Source organism: Bacillus rossius, chromosome 10, assembly GCF_032445375.1.
Source record: "Bacillus rossius redtenbacheri isolate Brsri chromosome 10, Brsri_v3, whole genome shotgun sequence".
Lineage (NCBI taxonomy): Eukaryota > Metazoa > Arthropoda > Insecta > Phasmatodea > Bacillidae > Bacillus > Bacillus rossius.
The window spans coordinates 37,314,297-37,334,543 of NC_086337.1; the positions used below are offsets into that span (position 1 = coordinate 37,314,297).

Genomic DNA, 20,247 nt, shown 5'->3' on the forward strand with positions numbered 1-20,247 from the left:
CTATGCATGCAATAAGCAGGAAACTTTAAAATGTACAGAAAGTTATCCATAAAACATAGTTTTGACATTAAACACGTTTCACAGTCACAATTGTGAAAGCACAAGCGGGCCCTCCTTAGTGAGGGACTTCTTAATTCCAGGGGGACAGCCCCCCCCCCCCCCCCGAGATCTACACCTACATACACACACACACTCAGACACTTCATTTTAAGTTGCTTGGTTATGCACAATGGATTAAAGCGGTTGGACCTCCATAATTTTTTTTTCAAACTACTTATGTAACCAATCACAGTTAATAAATTGTTTCATACCACGGTTTAAGGATTAATCCTGTGATACTAGCTAACTTAACTTGATGAGTTAGTGAACGAATACCTCCTAGGATCGTATTTATACGTGTAAATGAAAATCATGCTTAGGCTAATTAATGGAGAAAAGTTGTCCCAGGGTCAAATAGGTTTTGTGAAACTCCAACTAATTCAAAACACCTAAATTATACAAAGTGTGTTTCAATAAAGTATATTTACAAATAGGCTCTTGTACACTTTTAGTAGTATAATACAGTGTTCATGCTATTGGCCGATATCTTCAACGAAAGTTTGCCGTTATCTGGGTCACTGATAACTGCTTCGGCATCAGTATCATTGCTGCAACAGACAATTCATTCATTGTTACGCGCATTCAACTTAAGTATGATCACAATGAAAGCAATAAATACTTTTAGAACTACCAAACTGTGGACTTTTTACAACTGAACATTGTGAACATATTTTTTTAATGTCTTATAAAATGTATTCTCAGTACTGCATACAAGTATGCTATATGGTTAGAAAGTTTTAAATTTGATCATTTTTAGTCATGTATGAAAAAATACATAAAATGATGGTCGATAATCGCTTGCCACACGATAAGACGTTTTAAGGCAATTTTATTGTCTATATATATATATATATATATATATATATATATATATATATTGTTTTAGTCAATTATGTACTTAAACCAAACATTAACGATCAAAAATTTGTGTAAATATACAAAATGAGGACTAAAAATCATATCATTTTATTGTTTACACATTTAAACAAATTTTGTATATTAAACTCATAATTAATTTAGTCTTTATTTGTTTGTAATATTTCAAATTATTCCGAAGATTTCATGATAAATATATACTAAAATATAATACAAGTGTTATTTCTTTTGTTTTTACAATAAAGAAAAATATTAGACGAATATTCTGCAAGTTTCATTCTCACCATGTGAACGTAGGCACAGCCAGTTTAATATAAAGCATAGCTGCTGACCGTATAACGTATTTCCCGTATTGACATCTCACAGACTTATAACTCTGATCATATCAAGAACATGAATTTGCCTAATACTGTTTAAAAGTGGCAAGGTTGGGTTTATAAACTACCTTGTAATTGAAAAAAAAAAATGGAACTGAAATTATTATGTAAAATTACCGATATTTGTAAATTTGTACATCTACAATAAAGTAAACTGTATCGCTACAAAACAATGTTCGCATTACTACTGGGTTCAGATTCTTTCCCGGGAATTAATGCTTTGAATTGTATCAGTTCCTTTATTAATTAAGTTACCTGTAACCGTTCCCTGAATAGCTTTCCAGTATTAATTGCACGCGTTAATGAGCATTATAAAAATATAAAGGCCAGTCAATTATATTTCCAAGATAAAAAAAAATATTATATTAAACATCTTTTAGTATCTAAAATTTTTCTTAAGGGCGACAATATATATACACACACTATTAATTTATAAAATGTTTTTTATACATGCAAAACTTATCAGAGGAATGGAATGTCTTGTAGTATTAAAAAATTATTACTTGCCAACTGCTTTTCAAAGGAATCTTTTGTACAAGTACCAAAACAAATTTCTGTTGACGTAAATAAAACAATGACACAACAACGCAATACATAACCAAACACAAGAAAATCACAGACGTTTAAAAAGCACACAAGTCACAAGATGTCACCAACCCTACAATTTGAAAATTGCAAAAGGGTAGAAAACAAATTTCTTCCCGGGGATTCTTTTGATAATTATTCATGTCTACCTTGAAAACATATATTAGGCCTATATCATCAATATTTTGATTTAATGGTGTTATTTTCTTTAGCTTATCGAAATTTTAATAAGCTTTAAAGTGACGTATGTAGTAAAAATAACACCGTGGCCATCGATGCACGTAATAACTGAGTTCTTAAATTTTGTTTTGGAACAGTTCACTTCAAAATGTGGAAGGTTTGGAAATGCAATCAAAAACCGCAAGAAGTTGAAAGCCGTCCGAAAGCTTGCGTCTTGCGTGATTCACAAAATAGTGATTTTAAAATGTTGAAACTTTCGTTCGATTGGGGTTTTTTCCCCGCGTGTTTTTATAGAGCTGGCCTAACTAGGCCTCACGTGTTGTGCAGGATGACGACGGTGGCGTTGTCCGGCGTGAGGAAAGCCACGCTCTCTATGCCGCCGCTGCGCTCCGCCTGCAAGCCGACTCGCACGGACCCCGGGGGCACGAATCTGGAGAAGTGCGCCAGAGCGTAGAACATGGGCTGCTTGTAGAACTCGTCCGCAGTGGCGTTCACAATCACCGGGGCGTCCACCTCGTTCTTGGCCCAGTTGGGGCCTCCGTCGAGGTCCAGCACCATGTTCCAGTCCACCCAGCCCGTCACCCAGTTGGTGGTCACCTGGACCAGAAAACACTCAAATGGTTAGGTATTTAAAAAGATTTTTTTAACAATTTTCAATAACTTTTTTTTTATAAAAAAGAAACGTGGCATGCACACTAGATGTACAAATTTATTAAAATACTAGCTGCAGTACCCGGCGTTGCCCGGGCTAAACACATGGAGCTTTATTGTCTGCGAGTTGAAGCAAAATTTGATAGCGCTATATGACAGTGTGTTGGACATAGAGAAATGTCACACAATTACTGTTTGTATGTTTATGATCAATGATTTTTTGTTTACCCATGGCGATCAGTTATTTATTATCAATTATAAATTATTAAGACCATTAATCGAAATAAAAACTATCCTATCTCTCAAGTTGGAAAAAATTGCACATAAATGCCAATTTTCATCGAAATCGGTTGACTTGGTGAAGAGTTCACTGGAAACAAACATCAGGACACTGGATTTATATATATATTAAGATAACACCTGAAGCTTAATAGGTGGAGCGAGCTGTTCCTAATTCTCTTGTCCAGTATGCCTTATGAATACGGTACGTTGTGCCAGAATTATGGGGACATATATGAGACGAAGTTATGGTGCATGGAAGTGGAACGCAGGGAAATTATAGTAAGCTGAACGTGAGTAGGGAAGAAATTATGGTACGCCATCCAGGCCACCAACACCTCCGCTCCCACTCCTTACAAGATAACATCATGTAACATTTTGGCAGGTACTTCAGCAAGTATGTTTGGACATTGACAGCTGAATATTCTAATTAAGTCAGAGAAATTAATATTCATGCACAGTTAGTATGTCTGGTGTTACAATAAACTATGTTTGTTTTGTTTAATACAGCACAATATTGAGTTGTCAAAATATTAATGTAATCTGTTCAAAAAGGTCTCATTTTATTGTGAAGATAGTGTACAGCATTGTTTACTTTAAGATGTAGTCTGTTGGTTCATTTCGTCCAGCAACAATACTGATGTGATAGAGGAATATTTCTCTTGCAGTCAGTTTATTAACAAATTGTTTTGTTGATAACAGACACATAAAAAATTAACTTCTAATTATTTTTCTGCCTTAGCCAAGCATACATAGCACAGATAAAGTATTAAATGCTTGCAAGTAATAAATACTATATGTATAATGGCCGGAGATGGCCCTGGAGTCGGAGTGAATATCTGGTGCCGATGTCCACCATTTTGGATTGTGACATCATGGCAGCCATCTTAGATGACCTTGACCTCCATTTTGATTCCACCATTTTGAATTCCGCCATTTTGGAATCGAACAATCCACTCATGAATATTTAATTATTGTTACGTCCACCATATGGAACATCGACCTTACATGCATGAGCTAGAGCGATACTGACACACTCTACGAACAAACAGTAGAAACAAAGATGGTAGTATCTAAGATGGTGACCTCCAGCAGAACAGAAACCAAGATGGTGACCTCCAACAGAACAAAAACCAAGATGGTGGTTGGAACATCATCCAATATGGCGACCTTCAGCAGATGACAATATGGTGGCTATGTCATCAGAATTGAAAAAAAGTGTGATGTAAGATTCATTATGGTGGACGTGACCTCAAATTCAATATGGTGGACATGATGTCAGAAATCAAGATGGCAGATATGACGTCAACATTAAAGATGGCGGATGCAATGTTCATGAGTGGTGTGCTCGATTTAAAAATGGCAGAATCCAAAATGGTGGAATCCAAGATGGTGGACAAGATCAAGGACAATGTCTAAGGTCAAGGTCATCAAAGACCTCTTTGACATCACAATCCAAGATGGCGGACATTAGCTCCAGCTTCTCACTCATATTCCAGGGAAAGCTTCAGCTATTATGTACTACTACTCTTGAATGAAACTATTCGTACTGAACAATTTACAAAACTTAAAATAAGTTATGATCATTAGTTTTAAAGAGTTAAAATTATTTTTACTCATAAATTAGTTTCATGAGATTTTATTGCATATTTTTATGTATGAGATATACTTACATCAATGATGTCGGACATGTATCGAACACCTTTGCTCCAATCCCCCAGTGTGATAGCCGTGGAAGCTTGTTGCTTTTCTGTGTAAAAACATTGTTTTAATATTTCAGTGTTATGTTTTTAAGTAAATGCTGTATTTTAGCATAATTATTATTTATGTTAAATTAATTGATTTAAATTCTTATTAAATTTCCGTGTTTCGTGTCATATTTGGTACTATAAATCCCAAATAATACTTAAGATAAAATAAATATTCAGAAACTAAGACTAGAGAAATAGACTTTGCAATTTGCTTTTGAAGCATACATAGAATTTGTCACTAAATATGCAAAGGGTATTATTTTATATATATTTTTTTATCCAGTAGCACAACTGACAAAATGACAGAGCAGAATATAAAACATACACTTGAAAACATTATTGTTCTTTTACAAGGGAAATCCTTGAAAACTCAGTTGTCAACGGTAGCACTTGTAAAATAGAAAGGCAAAGCTTTTTAAAATTACGCATGGTACAAAATTCTGCCCTGCGTCTTTACAAGTGATAACGTTGGCAATTGAGTTTCCAAGATTTTTCCTTTTAAAAGTACAAAAAAAAAACTTTAGCACTGTAGTCATAACACTAACTCAGTAGTGGAGAACGTAAACATTTCCAATCAATTAAAAAAAAAGTGCGAGCTCAATTATGTCAATATTTTCCTATTTTTAAAAATTCTATTTTCATTTACTCACCAACACATGCCTCTGTGTACAGCAAAAATTTATCGGGGTAGTCGTCATGTGTTTCAGTCAAGACACTAGCCGGTATATATCGGTCAGTGTACCAATGTACAGCCATTCCAGACGCACATTCCCGTACGGACTCGTTCTTGTACAGCTGGTGAAATAAAAATGCACTATTACACAGGTAGTGAACTCAATAATGATTTCAATTATTTCAAGGTTCAGAGTTGATGTTGCTTGAAAACATTGCTGTTATAAAATAATGTAAACATATATTCAGGAATCAGTGGTAGAGTCAAGGTGCCCCCCCAACCCCCTTAAGCACTAGCAAAACAGTTGTTCCATCAAACTCTGCATTCACGGGGTAAAATTACTTTCCTGCCAACAATGAAAAAAAGAAGTCAACGTGAATACAAGACAGTTCCCCTTTGCATGCTTCTGGATCCAATACTGCCAGAAAAACAGAATTTTACACGTGAGCTGAAACATCTTGATCACATCCCTTTTTGTACGTTTGTCTTGTTCAAAGAGCTCGAGGAATGTATAGGTATTTATTATTTAGTTGTGATTGTTCTTTTTTTATACTTGTGATCATTGGCCACGCCAATTGATTTTTATCCTTTATCAGATATAATTTTTTATTATTTTAATTAATAGATACCTAATGTACATATATCTTGTGGCCTATGTCGTGGACACAAACATGTATTATTATTTATTTTTATTATTTATAACGTGTTGTACGGTGTTATTTAGGCCTTTGAATAATGTTATTGTGATTTTAAACTTTTTTTAAGGCAGCTCAAAAAGTATGTAGGTATGTAGTATGTAACGTACATTTTGTACATGTCAGTCTCGATAGTTTATTGTGATTTACAATTTATTTGTGTTTCTTACGTTTAAGTAATTAGTAATCAATTAAACGGTAAAGTGAGCTAAGTTTTATTTTATTTTTCCTGACCTAACTAAAAACGAAGTGTGTTGGGGAGGGGTCTGGGTTAGGGAGAGACTGTTAAGTGCGTCTCAGGCCGAAGCCTATACGCTCTAATCATGCAGGTTTTAAGCCATGCAGGAGAGGAAGCATGCATCATGTGCTAGGAGGGGAATGGCCAGCCATGGCAGCGATTGGCGCCATGACTAACTCCCCTCACTGACTATTCTAGACTAAAACTAGATAAGTTGGGCCTAGGTAAAACCTGCATAGACACAGGGAAAACCCCGGGCACTTACATGCGGGACGCAAATTTTCATGCAATAATAGAGTTGTTTTGGGGGTGACTTTAGTCGTTTCCCGCCGGGCTGGCAGCCAGCCCTCTTAAATTAAGAGAGAAAATTATTTAATTAAATCTATTTAAGCTGTAATTCAAAATCTCATGCCTTTCAGAACATAGCCGGCACTGGAGGTGAGGCCTGCCAGGCGAGCCATGCCATCAGACATGAGGGTCAGTACTAACACGACAGGCAGAGAACCTGCGTGCTTCGCACTATTTTGAATTAGCACTGTGTGTATTTATCGCTTGGTGGCTTTCATTAGGTTCGTGCTCTGTCGCGAGCTTGTGCATCGAGCCTACACTCAGGAGGGGACAGACCCTCAGTTTGACCCAAGTCTGTTAGGGAAATTGTCCAGTCCTTCATCGCGGTGAGCGAAGATGGAACTATATAGTGTAAGCTTCAGAATGCGCCGATAGATGGTCTCTAGTCGTTAAACAGTGTGTTAATGACCCGCTAGATGACAGTAGTGCGGGCGAAGTGCGGAAACAATCGACGGTAATGTGTGTCTGTGTTTGCTCGCGCGGCGGAGTGTGTTTAGAAAATAACGTGGCAACGCGGAAACATTGTTTGAGCAGTTTTTTTTTGTCCGCGAAATATATTCGCTTGCGATTTGTAATTGCCACGTGGAGTGACGATGACGTTTTGCCACATTTGACCACATTTATCAAGAATATGGTCGTTTGTGGATTACGGCCAGTTTCCTATGCAACCTGGGAAACTGTTGGGGTGCATTCATCTATACGCCAAGAGGAAGACAAGCTGTAAGTTGCAATTTGAATTAAATTTTGCCCCAGAAAGTCGCTGCCTAGGATCCTAAGGACAGTAAGTTGGAAAACGCTCACCCGACATAGGCGCTTCTAGGCGTGCCATTTGACTGTGTTGTGCTCGAGTAATTTGTATCTTTTTAATATTTCAATTTTACAAGCAAGTTTCCGGACGGTGTTAAGCTTTCAGAAGAATACGTCATCCCTGGATGTTACACGGGAATTATTATTATTTTTTAGCTGTAATCAAACTAAATGTGATAAACGTTTTTCGGTGAGAATAGTCTGCTTTACAAGCGTCGTTATTGTTAAGAATTAAATTTTCATGTACTATTTTAAGTGTACGTTTCAAGCATAATTAATTCTGGATTTCACATTTAATATTTTTTCTGCGGCTTATATAATGGCACCGCCTTAAATCTTGTTAATGATCTTTCGTGCTATATGTAACTGCGTGTTTAGTATTAAATTTGTTAGTAACTTTATAATACTTATGCATATTTTTGATAAAACCGCAAAAAGAATCCATTCATCCCTAACTTTGTCTTGCCTTCGCTGTTTGTGTTTGCGTCGTTCTCAGGCATTAGGGTATGTTGTTATATCACAATTAAATTTTTAGTTTAGTTTTTGGAGCTCTAGCAAGAGAGCGGCGGAGTTTATCTCCTTTGTTGGGTATGTTGGTAGACAAACTGGGGTGTCACACTCTTTGTAACGATAAATGAGTTACCTGAAAATGCAAATAAATTTAAAAGCAAATGCGTACGCATGAAAATAAAGGGTCTAAATTTATAAACGTCACTTAGATATTAAATGTGTTGTTTTTGCATCATTAAACATTATTTTCATTAATATAAATACGCTCATCACTGACTGACTCTGTAACGCTGTATGAATTTATGTTTTCATGCGCTTAAGCCTAGTTGACACGATGATAGTAAATCCCGATAGTTACTACCGCGACAGCTACTATCGCCGTAATATCACACTACTTTCACCGTGTAAACTGCACGATAGTTACTCTCGCGCTGTCGCGATAGCACTATCGCGATATCAAGTCAAGCTAGATAGTTGGTAGTAACTATCATGAAAGTACTTGCAACTGTCGCAGCACTTAAGTAGTGTAAACGGACTGAAATCAATATCGTGATAGTGTGAGTGCATGTGTTCCTAGTACTTCAAGCAATAATCGAATTTATTATAGGTTATTTTTATTGTGACAATGTCTCGATTTGAGATTGCTAGTTTCCTCGAGAAACACCATCAACACCCTTGTTTGTGGGATAAAAAACATCCATAACTTTTGGGGTCTTCAAATGCTAATTCTTTTATAAGCGTGTTTGAAACGCCCAACTCGTTTCTTCGTGCCAACCAATGTCTTATCCACTGTTTTTTCGTCTTTTTTTTTTAACGGAAATATCTATCGCAAACACTAAAACTTGGGCCACACAACGCACCAGGTCTGACATTTTCCCAACTATCGCATAATATCTTAATGCCAGTGTAAACAGACACTGTCATGACAGCAACTATCGCACACTGTCGTGACAGCGACTATCATCGTGTCAACTAGGCTTTAGATTGCTCTTTGCTAACTTGCTCCTCCTACCATTGCTGACGAGTCCGTGTGCAAAGATAATATGCATAGGGGCATAAAGTGATGTTGACGAAACCGATAGTTTCAGCATTTTTCAATGATTGTTATATTCATCATTTTTCAACGGACGCCTTAGGTGACTTACAACTAACTATAGTATTTATATATTGTCTTAAGCTAACGAGGAAAAATAAAATGAATATCGATAGTAGTATACCATGCTGTTCTCTATGGTAATATAATTATAAACTATATGCATTGTGGCACACTACTACAGATAACTTATTGCACAACGCGGTCAGGCAGATCAGTCAAACGAGACAGCTAAACATTTTGTTACGAGTGGAGAAAAATGTTCCAAAGATATCCCAATTGATTAAATACAATTTTATTTATGTGAAACTATAAACACTATTATTTAAGTTTAACTTTTTAATTGTCTGATTACAAATTAGTCACCCTTTCATCAAGGCCATAAATTACTCCCCCCACTGGACCTCGGCTCGACAGTGTTTTAATTAGCTTTACAAAATTGCATACTTTGGCAGTTATCACATTATTTTCTACACCGTTATATTACTTAAAAACGACAAATACTGCTACTTAATAAATAAATAATTTAGCGTCGGTAAACATTTTTTTTTCGAGTAGCGTATTTGTATTTATGCTTACCTCCACCCATGTAGGAATACTATATCTTTGGTTGTCGTTTATCATCAGCTTGAGATTGCTGTAGCCTCCCGACTTGAGCGACGGACACAGGTTTCCCACGAGCCACTCCTGCATCTCGCTGAGCGACCAAGACATGGCGTTCCATCTTTCGCCATAGACCCCGTCCCCTGGCTCGTTCTGAGGCGTGAGGCCCCAGAACTTAAGTCCCTCTGCTGCATACGCGTCCAGGAACCTGCACATCGCGAGGGAGTATTCCGTCAACGACAGTCAGCCGAGATGCCGCAGCGCAGGTGGTTGAAGCGCCGATTTAATGAATCAAGGAATGGATTGAGCTTAAAGTATGGTCGGTACCGGGGTCGTTAGAGACGACGCAAGGCGATGAAGCACTAACGGAGCAATAACGTGGGGGGAAACAGGAGCACTCCGAGAAAACCCGCTGGCTGACGGCAACTACTCACGTCAAGTTTACCACCATGACCTCTTGAAGTTAAGATTCAACGCGAGTGAAGCATGGATGTGGATGGCTTTTAAGTTGTTTTAAAAGCCATTCCTCGATCAGCGCCACGTCATGAAAATCTGGTACGAAAGTTATTCAAATAGAATAATATAAACTAGCTGCCCGACCCGGCTTCGCACGGCTATACTAATGGAAAAAGAATTATGCCACATCTCCCATTTACAGTAATGGTAAATAATAAAAAATTCCGTGAAAATGTATTACAATGCTGTATAATGTACCGATGGTTTCCCGACTCGTGCACGCAACATAAAACTGATGTACCCGTACTTCGCTACGGCAGTCTACAGGCAGATCACTCTTGCGCCGCTCATTATACATGCCCCTCCTTGTGGGTACGCCACTGCCGCGCGATGCCCGTTGCCATGGAGACGCAGAAGGCATGAACAATTGAAAATCCTGTTCTCATGCAGACAAAGTACCCACTGTTTCCTGGTTTTAACCACCTATGCTATGGGATCTAATTTTCGGAAAATGTCATCCTGCGTAACATAAGGAACATTACTGTGAAGTTTCAAGTCTGTAAAATATATATACTTGAAAAAAAAGGGCAATTTTTGATATTTAAAGTACCCGCAAAATTTCAACGGTGATGAGGACTGCACTAACAATGAAATAGTCGTTGCCATGGAGACGAATGAAGCATCAACAATGCTACAGCCGTTGCCATGGTGATTTCCTACCAAAAACTGGAAATAAAAAAAAAATTTAGGGGTGGACTACCCCTAACATTTAGGGGGATGAAAAATAGATGTTGGCCGATTCTCATAGATACCGGATAAGCACAAAAAATTTCATCAAAATCGGTCAAGCCGTTTCGGAGGAGTATGGCAACGAAAACTGTGACACGAGAATTTTATATATAAGATATTAAAAGATAATTAAAGGAATTTTTTATTATTAATTATTCGTTGAAAGTTTGGCAGTTTGTACAGATAACTAATAGTAGTATATAATAATATGTCCTGGCGCAAACTTCAATACTGTGGTGCCGATCGCCATCTTGGATTGTGACGTTACGGCGGCCATATTGGATGACTTTGACGTTGACCTTTGACTTTGTCTTTTAACCGCCATCTTGGATTCCGACATCTTGGTTTCTATAATATTCCGCCATTTTGAATTCCAGACAATTTAATTCATTAAATTAAGAATACAACATTTTATGAAACATTTTGCTTAATTGCTTATTATCGCCCTTATATTTATTAATTTACATTTTACTTCAACAATCACTTCTTTGTAGATAGGTAAAATAATTAGAGAAAATTGTATTTTGAAATGTAATTTTTTTCCAGTTGTACAAAAAAATACATGGATTGTTATTGTGGTCTGCGATCGTCAAGTGGGCATTGGGGGTGTGGTATCTGTGGGAGAGGGGAGGAGGGGGGAAATAGTGTATTAGGAATAAGAGAATGGGGTGGAGGTGAATGAGAAGTTAAATATTCTTTCGAGGATAAATGTTATAGTCAAAATTTTAAGATTTATGAGTATTATTTACTAAGCAGAAATATTTTTTTTAATTTGAGAAAAAATGTCAACATTCAATAAGCTTCTGTTACCTACTTACTATTCTTACCACAGAAGTTGAAGGAATGAAAAATGTGGGAAATTTAATTCTCTTTTAAAAATTGCATAATGGGAAAATCGACAAATTCATTTTTGAGTGAATTCTAAAAAAAAAAAAAAACGAACAAAAACTTAAAATTTTATAATTTTGCAGTTGCCAAAAATTTTTCCGCTGTTGGCCATGTTGGATAAATAGAGTTCTTTATATTGGCATCAATATATGAAAATACTAAAAATATATATCTTATATTCCACGTTTTGCAAGATACAATGTATCTACTGATTGGACTGCTGTGGATAATATATTTTTGTTAAGTTTAAAATAATGGATTTAATATTTATTTTCTTTAACAGTTTTAGTAATCATATTATTTTTAATAATGTCAAGGTAGTAAAATCAAATTCTATCACTTTTCTTAAAAATTAAAACAATATAGCTCATCCACTTTAGAACTCGTAGGCCTACATATTAAATATAAAAAAAATGTTTACATTCCAATGTCCATTTTCCTGCAAATTCTGCAATAACATCATTTTATATTTTATTTTAAAGCTGTGGTAGCTGTTTGCTTAAAGTGCATGTATACCAGCAATAACGTGCGAAATAATTTATAACTTCACGTGCATAGAACACATATGAACGCGAGCAGATGTGTTTGCGCATGCATATTCATTTATTCTTTCGCAAGTAATTGCTACCTTAATTATTTGCTTTCAGATGAGTTACAACAACATGGATAGGGCTCGAGGCAAGAGAAAAAGCTAAGACATAAAGTTTTTTTTCCACTTAGCATGTGGTACTCACTTAATGTAGTAATCAGCATACACTTGATAGTATTCTTCCCTCAACCTGCTGATATTAGCAGTCTTGTTATTGTTCTTCATCCAGCTAGGAGCAGACCAAGGCGCTGAGAATAGCTTCACCGGAACTTCGGGATCACTGATTGCGATTGCCTTCTTAATAAATGGTATCTGTAGGAATGGGTTATAATATAATTAGGTAAAAGCTTAAATTACTTAGTTTATTTATAATAAGATGTGATTTTTGTTTGCTTTGTTAAGGGTTTACATCAGACGGTTATGCACCGGGACGTCAGATAGTTTCTGGCTCGTGTGCTGAGCTCCAGTTGTTAAAGCCCCACTAACAATCCGTTAAAGATTTATTTATTAAAGCGTCTGATTATGAAAAGCATTATTTTAAGAACAATTACATTTTCATATGATGGTTTAATTTAATTGTTCCCATTTAAACTTCTTTTTAGGATAGACTAAATGGTGTTTTCTCAAGGCAATTTTTTGTTCTATGTAAAATTTGATTCACATTATTACAAGTAGGATAGGTACTATACTATAAACGTGAATGGAACACAGTTCTTTAATATTCTGCCATTAAAATTATTTTATCGCCAATAAGTCCCATAAGGACGTGTCATAGATGCAAAGACCGCACACCAGTTCAGTGCCTGGTACAAAAGAGGCGAAAAGCGTGTGATGAATGAGCCAGCGTCCCTCTTAGCATTCCCGAGCTAGGCCTCCGAACCACCTGTATACTAACTCGGTGCTCATAAATATGAGTGATGCTAGGTTTTGTGAACGAACCCAAGATAGTCGCCACATGAACCCGATGCAATAATCATCAGCCACATTTATTTTTATAATTTTGTAATTTGTTTAGGCATTTGTAGATTAAGGCTGAGTACTCGCGTATCATCACCACCACCATCATCACCATCACCATAATCATAATTTTCATCACCACCATCATCACCATCACCACTATCATCACCATCACCCTCACCACTACCACCACCTTCATCACATCATAACTACTTCCAATATCCGGCCATGTCAGCAAATTAAAATGACTCTAGCTTACTTTGTCACTCTACTATCCCTCTTTCTTCACTCTGTTCCATACTTCTCTCTCGTGTATTTCTTTAACCAATAGTTCTTCCCAACTCTTCCTTGGTCTTCCTGGCCAGGGGTGGGGTGCTCTTCATCCTTCGTCAATTTCCTAGGTAGCAGCCTCTTTTTTCTCATTCTCTGGACATGGCCATACAAACTCATTCTTACTATTTCCATGATCTTATTCAAGTCATGTACTACTACTCTTGCTCGCACCATCTCATTTCGGATACTGTCTCACCTTGTAAAAGCCAAAATACTGCTCATAAACTTCATGCATATTGCTCTAATTTTCTCAGCAGCTCTCATGTCAACAATCGGTCTTTCTGCCCCATAAGTGACTATGGGCCCCTAGTAAGTATTAAATCCAGGAATATCATTACTATATCTTTCTCAAATTCATATCGTCTCTCCATCAGTTTTACAACAAACATAAGGTCTATGGTAGTCCTCACTTCTCTAAACCCATGATACTCCTTATGCCATTGTCCTGCCTTGATCTACCTTATCTTCTTTCCCAGTTGCACAGTGGCACATTTTATCCTGTCTCCCTGCATAAAAAAAAACTGGCAATATTACCCTTTTACCCCAATCCTCTGGTATACATTTATCTCCGATTACACTTCAACACTCTATACATCCAATTCATCCCTCCTTCTGCTGCTCTTATCATTTCAACTGTTAGTTCGTCCGTTCCTGCCATGCCTTTCCTTTTTTGCCATTTTTTACCCTCTTTTAGTGCTTCCTCACATGTATGTCCGCTCAGAAAAGGTACATTAATTGAGTATGTTACTTTATTGTTAGTGTTTGGGAGTGACCTTAACTTCTTATTAATTTTGTTTCATTTATGTATATAGTGAAATAATCATAAAGTTCATATCCAATTGAAAACATAACATTGAATATATATTGAGTTGTCTAAAATTCTGTATATTATTTGCTCCACAGCTCTGTGCGCACAGGTAAAGCACATAATGTAATTGAAAATATTTCCTTACGTGGCTTAACCGTAATGTATCTTTATAAAATAATAGATTAGCCAATGCCATTTGAGGACACCATTTAGGAATGTTATAATTTGTTTGAGAGATGAGCTTGATAATTTTTTTTACCACCAAACGTTTAAGTATTATTACTATAGGTGCTGAGGTATAGTGATGGCCCTCACCTTGTAAGAGTAGTCCTCCATGGAGAGGTTGAAGTGCTTGAGCGACGTGTCGTTCGGGTAGTCGTCCGTGTACTCGTAGTTGTGCGTGGAGAAGTCGGTGCCGCCCACCGGGACTCGAATGAACGTGTAGCCGATACCGCCCTTCTGGAAGTAGGCCCTGCGGACATTCCAGGCAACACACCGCCCTTGAAGGATCCCAGGAGATACTCGTGCGTGCAGATGTGCCGTGAGAGAACCGTCAGACACACTGAGGGCAAGTGGTAGGGGGAAGTCATAGAGTTGGTGACGGGAAATAGGCACAGAAAGTCATTGTCTTGTTTCTATAATTTTTTCGGCTATAATCTTTTATATTGTTAAATGTTATCATTGTTAAATGCTACAAATTTGTGTTTATTAAGGCAAAAATAACACATAAGAGATTTTCTGAGAGTAGACATATGTGTCAATTGCAGAGCGTTCGAGAAAAACTAAAGGTCCGGGGAGGGGAGCAAATTTATTTGTCCGGGGGGGGGGGGGGGAGGCTGGCTCATTACTTAATTCACAAATTTTAAAATCCTTAAATTTAAAAATAAATCTAACGACTGTACACATTACCGTGGCCATAACTGAAAACATGATCCACGCATAGCGCCTAAATTGTACGGTTTTCAATCAACTCTTAGCAATACACTTGTAATTTTCACCCCTATATCAAGGGGACATAACGCATAAAATATTAAAAACTCAATCGGGCCCATTATGGTGCCTGGACTCCGTTGATTAATTCCCCACCCCCCTTCCTGCTCGTCAACCCCTTTTCAAAAACCCTGGTAGGGTTTTTTTTCTCCATAGCAACAGTATTGTGTTAGAAAACTAGGTTCTGATAATTTATACTGTTTTATTTCCCGCCTCTCATAATTATAGGTATATAGTGTTAACATCGGTCATAGCTAGAACCATATTGGGCACAGGATAATATATAGCTTTTTATAGCAGGCAGTATTATTCTTTAAATCCCAAATAAAAACACATAATGCAGAATGTTTCAGATTGACTGGTTTGATTGTTTAAATTTACATTTAATTCATTTACAACATTAGGGTTTTATGTCACTGGAACATTAATGGAGAGACTACTTGTGGGAAACGGGAGTACCTTGATAAATATCACTGGCTAAGGTAAATTAATCCACATGCAAAAAAGTTCCACCACACCGGGAATCGAACCACGGTCGCTTTAGTGATCTCGCCACTCAGCCACAGTGGCTCTGACTATGGAAATGCATCGGTACCTTATCAAGTTGTCTGCAGCCTTGGAAGAAAGCGAAAACGTGTTCAATCCAGCCGCGTCTGTTATGGCTCCGCCAAATCCATACATTTTCTGGTACTTCTTGGAGCGATCCACCTTGAATGCCGCTGGTTTACCTGCAAACATAAAGGTTTTTCACTTTGTAAAATATCCATTACATCGGCAGTGAACATGTCCTGAAATCAAAGCATCTAGCCACCAGTGGTTGTGGCTGGCAGCACTCGTAAATGTGATTGCTTTGCAAGTGACAATTGGGAGATGGTTACCACTAGTACTGTATTTTTTTAAACTGGAAAAACAATATGTCTCAGGCTATAAGTGGGGTTTAATCGCACTTTGTGGTGAATTTGTAATATGATAACTAGGGATAGGAAAAATTCGCGGGTTCAATGACCTGCAGGATGAACTCCATTGTTCTACGTACACTCGGTCAAATACCACCCACCCATTGGCTGCCGTCTTGTGAGACGTCCCAACGTAGCAGGCTGTGATACGATAAAGCTTTGGTCGGGCGTTTCTAATTGGCCCAGAGTCATCCAGGTGAGTTGTGAGCCAATAGCAGAGGCAGCACTAAGGTGTAACTATTTGTATTTTAGCCTGTCGCGAAATGAACCCGCGAATTTTTCCTATCCCTAATGATAACGCATGGAAAAACACCAGTCCGTGCCATCAAACTCCAGACAAGACACGGAGGGCAGCACGTCACTCACTGTCGTCGCTGGAGTTGGAGAACTTCATGGTCATGGCGTGCAGCCTCATGCCCGCCTTCGACGTGACGTAGTGCCTGGCGTTCCCGTTGGTCATCTCGTCCCCGCTAGTCTCCTCCACGAGGTCGCAGTAGGTCGAGTTGCACACGCACACGATGCTGCCGTACCCATAGTCCCTGGCCACACAGCCCTGGGCGGCGCAGCTGGCTGCAAGCAGACAGTCCTCGGTCGTGCAACGACTACCAGTGGTCCCAGGCCAGGACTGCGGGGTTGTGTGTTGTGCCATTCACCTCCTTAACAGCGGAATGCTGAAAGGAGGTAGTTCTCCCCAGTGATGGCAATTGCTGAGGAGCAATACAGAGCCTCATGACCGATTACCCCATAACCGTGTAGTCTTTATTTATGTCTCGAGGTCGTGGTCTGTTGGAATAGGGATGGTCGTTAGTTTTGAAGGCGAAGAATCTGGTCTTGGATACTTCGCAGTGAGTCAAAATATCTCGAGTACAGAATGCCCACTGCATCCCTATCCCACACCCCTCCTCCAACTGTTGTTGCAACGTACTGATCAAAGTATGCTTATGCTGCAGTGACGACTCTACATGGGGCGGAGCCAAGAAGTTCAAGAAACGGCCGATTGAAGCGCCACTGTCAACTGTGGGACACAGAATGTAAAAAAAAATCGCCACTGATAATGAAAAGAACTGGGGGGAAAATGTTGAAAGATTTGTCGTGGACAAAATCATTAATAGTTTGAATTCATTCTAATTTCGTTTAAGGATTTACCTTTTTCGAGGAATTGGGAAGCAAGAGGCTTAAAAATAAAACGTAAAGTTGCTTTGTGCTTTGATTTTCTCCAAAAGAAACTGCGTTTCAAAACTCCTACTCGTTTCTGAAATACTAAATAGTGTGAAGGGCAGCAAAGTCCAGGGAAAACATTAAATACAAGAAAAATATTGAAAAAAAAAATATGATTATATACTATGTAACATGGAACCCAGAAGTACAATATTCCCACTCATCTCTAGTTAAACGGCAAAGCCGCAACCCTCCACAGTTAACGTTCCTATAAGCTGCAGGTGTCCACGTATACATTTTTCACGATTTAGCTGTGTTTTTATAGGGCTTATGCACATTATAATTATATAATATAGAAAAAAATAATACCTACAAACCTTGCAAACTTATTTTATACATTGGTTTTCTTTATTACTGAGTAGTGTTACATCTAATTACACTCACAGACGCGACTGGGCGAATGAGGCTGCCCGTATAAGCACTTGGTTTTAATGTTACTTGAGTTTAATTTTCACTTATATAAATGTTAATATCCTGTAAAAACACCGAATTGTCTTTGTTTAGTAAATATTTCTCGGACATGAGCACTTTTTATTTCATGTTCTAGACCTACTTACATTTGAACTGTAGCGAAGTTTTCTACGTGGCAGGATTGAGTTTCCCAGGCGATGTGCATGTAAAATTACTAAGAATGGTATTCTTCTTCAATAATGTAACGCAGCAATAAATTTTTCTGTGATCTGCAGCGACTAAGTGTTTAGAGCACACACGCGCGTGCGCTGAGAACTGTATTTGAGCGCTCGAACCCTGCTAACATAAATTTTCATTATTTAAAACGTTCCTTTATTTTAAAAGATGTGAAATGCTATTTTAAGGCGTAAAACACGATCTTTTTTTCACTTAAAATTTCTTATTTTAAACTCTTTCGAAAGCTATGATGTGCTGTCAGAGCGTGTTAAGTGTATTTAATAATTTAAATGCCAGGGGTTGTGTTGTCCTATCTAGAGCCTTACAGCGGAAGGCTGAGTGAAACCACTGCAGGTTTACCCCTCATGGTTCTCCCCAGTGGTGGCAATGGCTGAGGTGCGTCCAGCCTAATGACCTAGCACCCCATAATCGCGCTGTCTGAATCGGCGAGGTCGTACGTGCTGAAGGCGCAGAATGTTTGTCTCTGATTCTCCGCAGGGGTCAAAATACCCGGAGTGAGTCAAGACAACTGAACCTTAACTGCTTATTTCATAGCGTGACGATCCAAACATGTCTAGACTGCAGTGAGGATAGCCAACGAGCAAAAACCGTGAACGTGCAAGTACCTTTTATTTAAAAATTATCTTCTGCAACAAACTAGCATGATACTTTTACTTCCCCGTGTAAAATATGAGTTACCTCTTGGCCATCTGCATACAAACTGTATATTTTCGTTTTACAATAACGCAAATCACATTCTGTGTATTTCGCTGAGAGGCACGCACTTACCCACAATGCATGTGAATAAAACTGCTATTAGTTTCAGCCGCATTCTGCAAGATGTTCCTGCAACATGGGACATATTTTGTAAAATTTTCTTTAGCGCGGTCACAAAAATCACATATTTTAATAATATCGAGTTAATTAAATATATTAATGAATCTAGATTTTTATTTATGGATCTCGGTAGTTTTACCAATGTAAGATTATATTTTAAATGTTGTTTTTTGTTTTATTTTTATTAAATTATACTGTGGGAAAAATATCAAAAGAACTGGACGAATATTTTCCCCCTAATGATTACTCACCTCCTTATCCTTGACACACACCAGATTCTATTAATTTTATTCGTGCGTACCTCCAGTTTTTGTTAGCAATTAACAATAATTGCGTTCTTTTTATATCCAATTGTTTATCTTCTGTCTGATAATTGTACTTGTTAACTTTGAAGAGGCAAGTCTTAGATAACATGTTTTCAAACTTATCGAGCTACCATATCTTGCTCTTTCGTAATTTTCTTTGTTGCCAAAAGCTAAACATTTGTTGGTTTTCTTGCAGGTGTAAAGTTATTTCAAAATGACACGAGCGTTTAGTTTTGTAAACACTTATCTCTGGAGGTTAACTGTTCTGAGTCATTGTTTCAAGATCTATGATCTATGGCGAGCTAAAATAAGTGCGTGTAGCTGTATAAAAAAGGCTGAGGTTAAAATCTACCATGTCTACAAACACATGATGTGTTAGCTTCAAAAATCAGCATCAATAATAAATAAAGGGGTGTTTGCCGTGGTGGAGGGGGAGAAGAGAGTAATCCTTCGTCTCTGCCAACAGGTGTAATTGAATTTCGAAGTTAAAAAAAAACATTCTAGAACATTTTAAGAACTTCAGAACATTGTAAAAAAAACCTGGAATATTATAAAAATTTAATGTTAAAATACCTTTAGTTTTTATCGAAAATTGCATGTAACACATTCCTTGAATACAGTTTAGTGAAGAACTAATTTATATTTCAATGTAATGGACTCTATAAAAATATTTCAATGTTTAAGAGAGAATAATTATATTTATCATGATACTAAACATAATTTTTTTTT

At 37.5% G+C, this 20,247-nt stretch overlaps 1 protein-coding gene across 1 annotated transcript; it reads right to left on the reverse strand.

Annotated features, from left to right (window-relative positions):
• Nucleotides 1-503: 503 nt before the first annotated feature.
• Nucleotides 504-19,611, reverse strand: LOC134535960 (putative glucosylceramidase 4). Its single transcript, XM_063375400.1, has 11 exons — nucleotides 19,465-19,611; nucleotides 19,166-19,222; nucleotides 16,898-17,101; nucleotides 16,171-16,303; nucleotides 14,901-15,057; nucleotides 12,633-12,799; nucleotides 9,742-9,973; nucleotides 5,449-5,593; nucleotides 4,721-4,797; nucleotides 2,434-2,714; nucleotides 504-647 (listed from the first exon to the last, which is right to left on the reverse strand). The coding sequence occupies exons 2-11, from the start codon at nucleotides 19,206-19,208 to the stop codon at nucleotides 548-550; spliced, it is 1,539 nt and encodes a 512-aa protein (XP_063231470.1). The 5' UTR covers nucleotides 19,209-19,222; nucleotides 19,465-19,611; the 3' UTR covers nucleotides 504-547.
• Between the last annotated feature and the right edge of the window lie 636 nt (nucleotides 19,612-20,247).

Coding starts and splice junctions, on each gene's coding strand:
- LOC134535960 (XM_063375400.1), bottom strand. CDS start 19,208: ATGCGGCTGAAACTAATAGCAGTTTTATTCACATGCATTGTGG. Junction 16,304..16,897: donor CTCCAACTCCAGCGACGACA/GTGAGTGACGTG, acceptor TTATGTTTGCAG/GTAAACCAGCGGCATTCAAG. Junction 12,800..14,900: donor TGGAGGACTACTCTTACAAG/GTGAGGGCCATC, acceptor CCATTCCTACAG/ATACCATTTATTAAGAAGGC.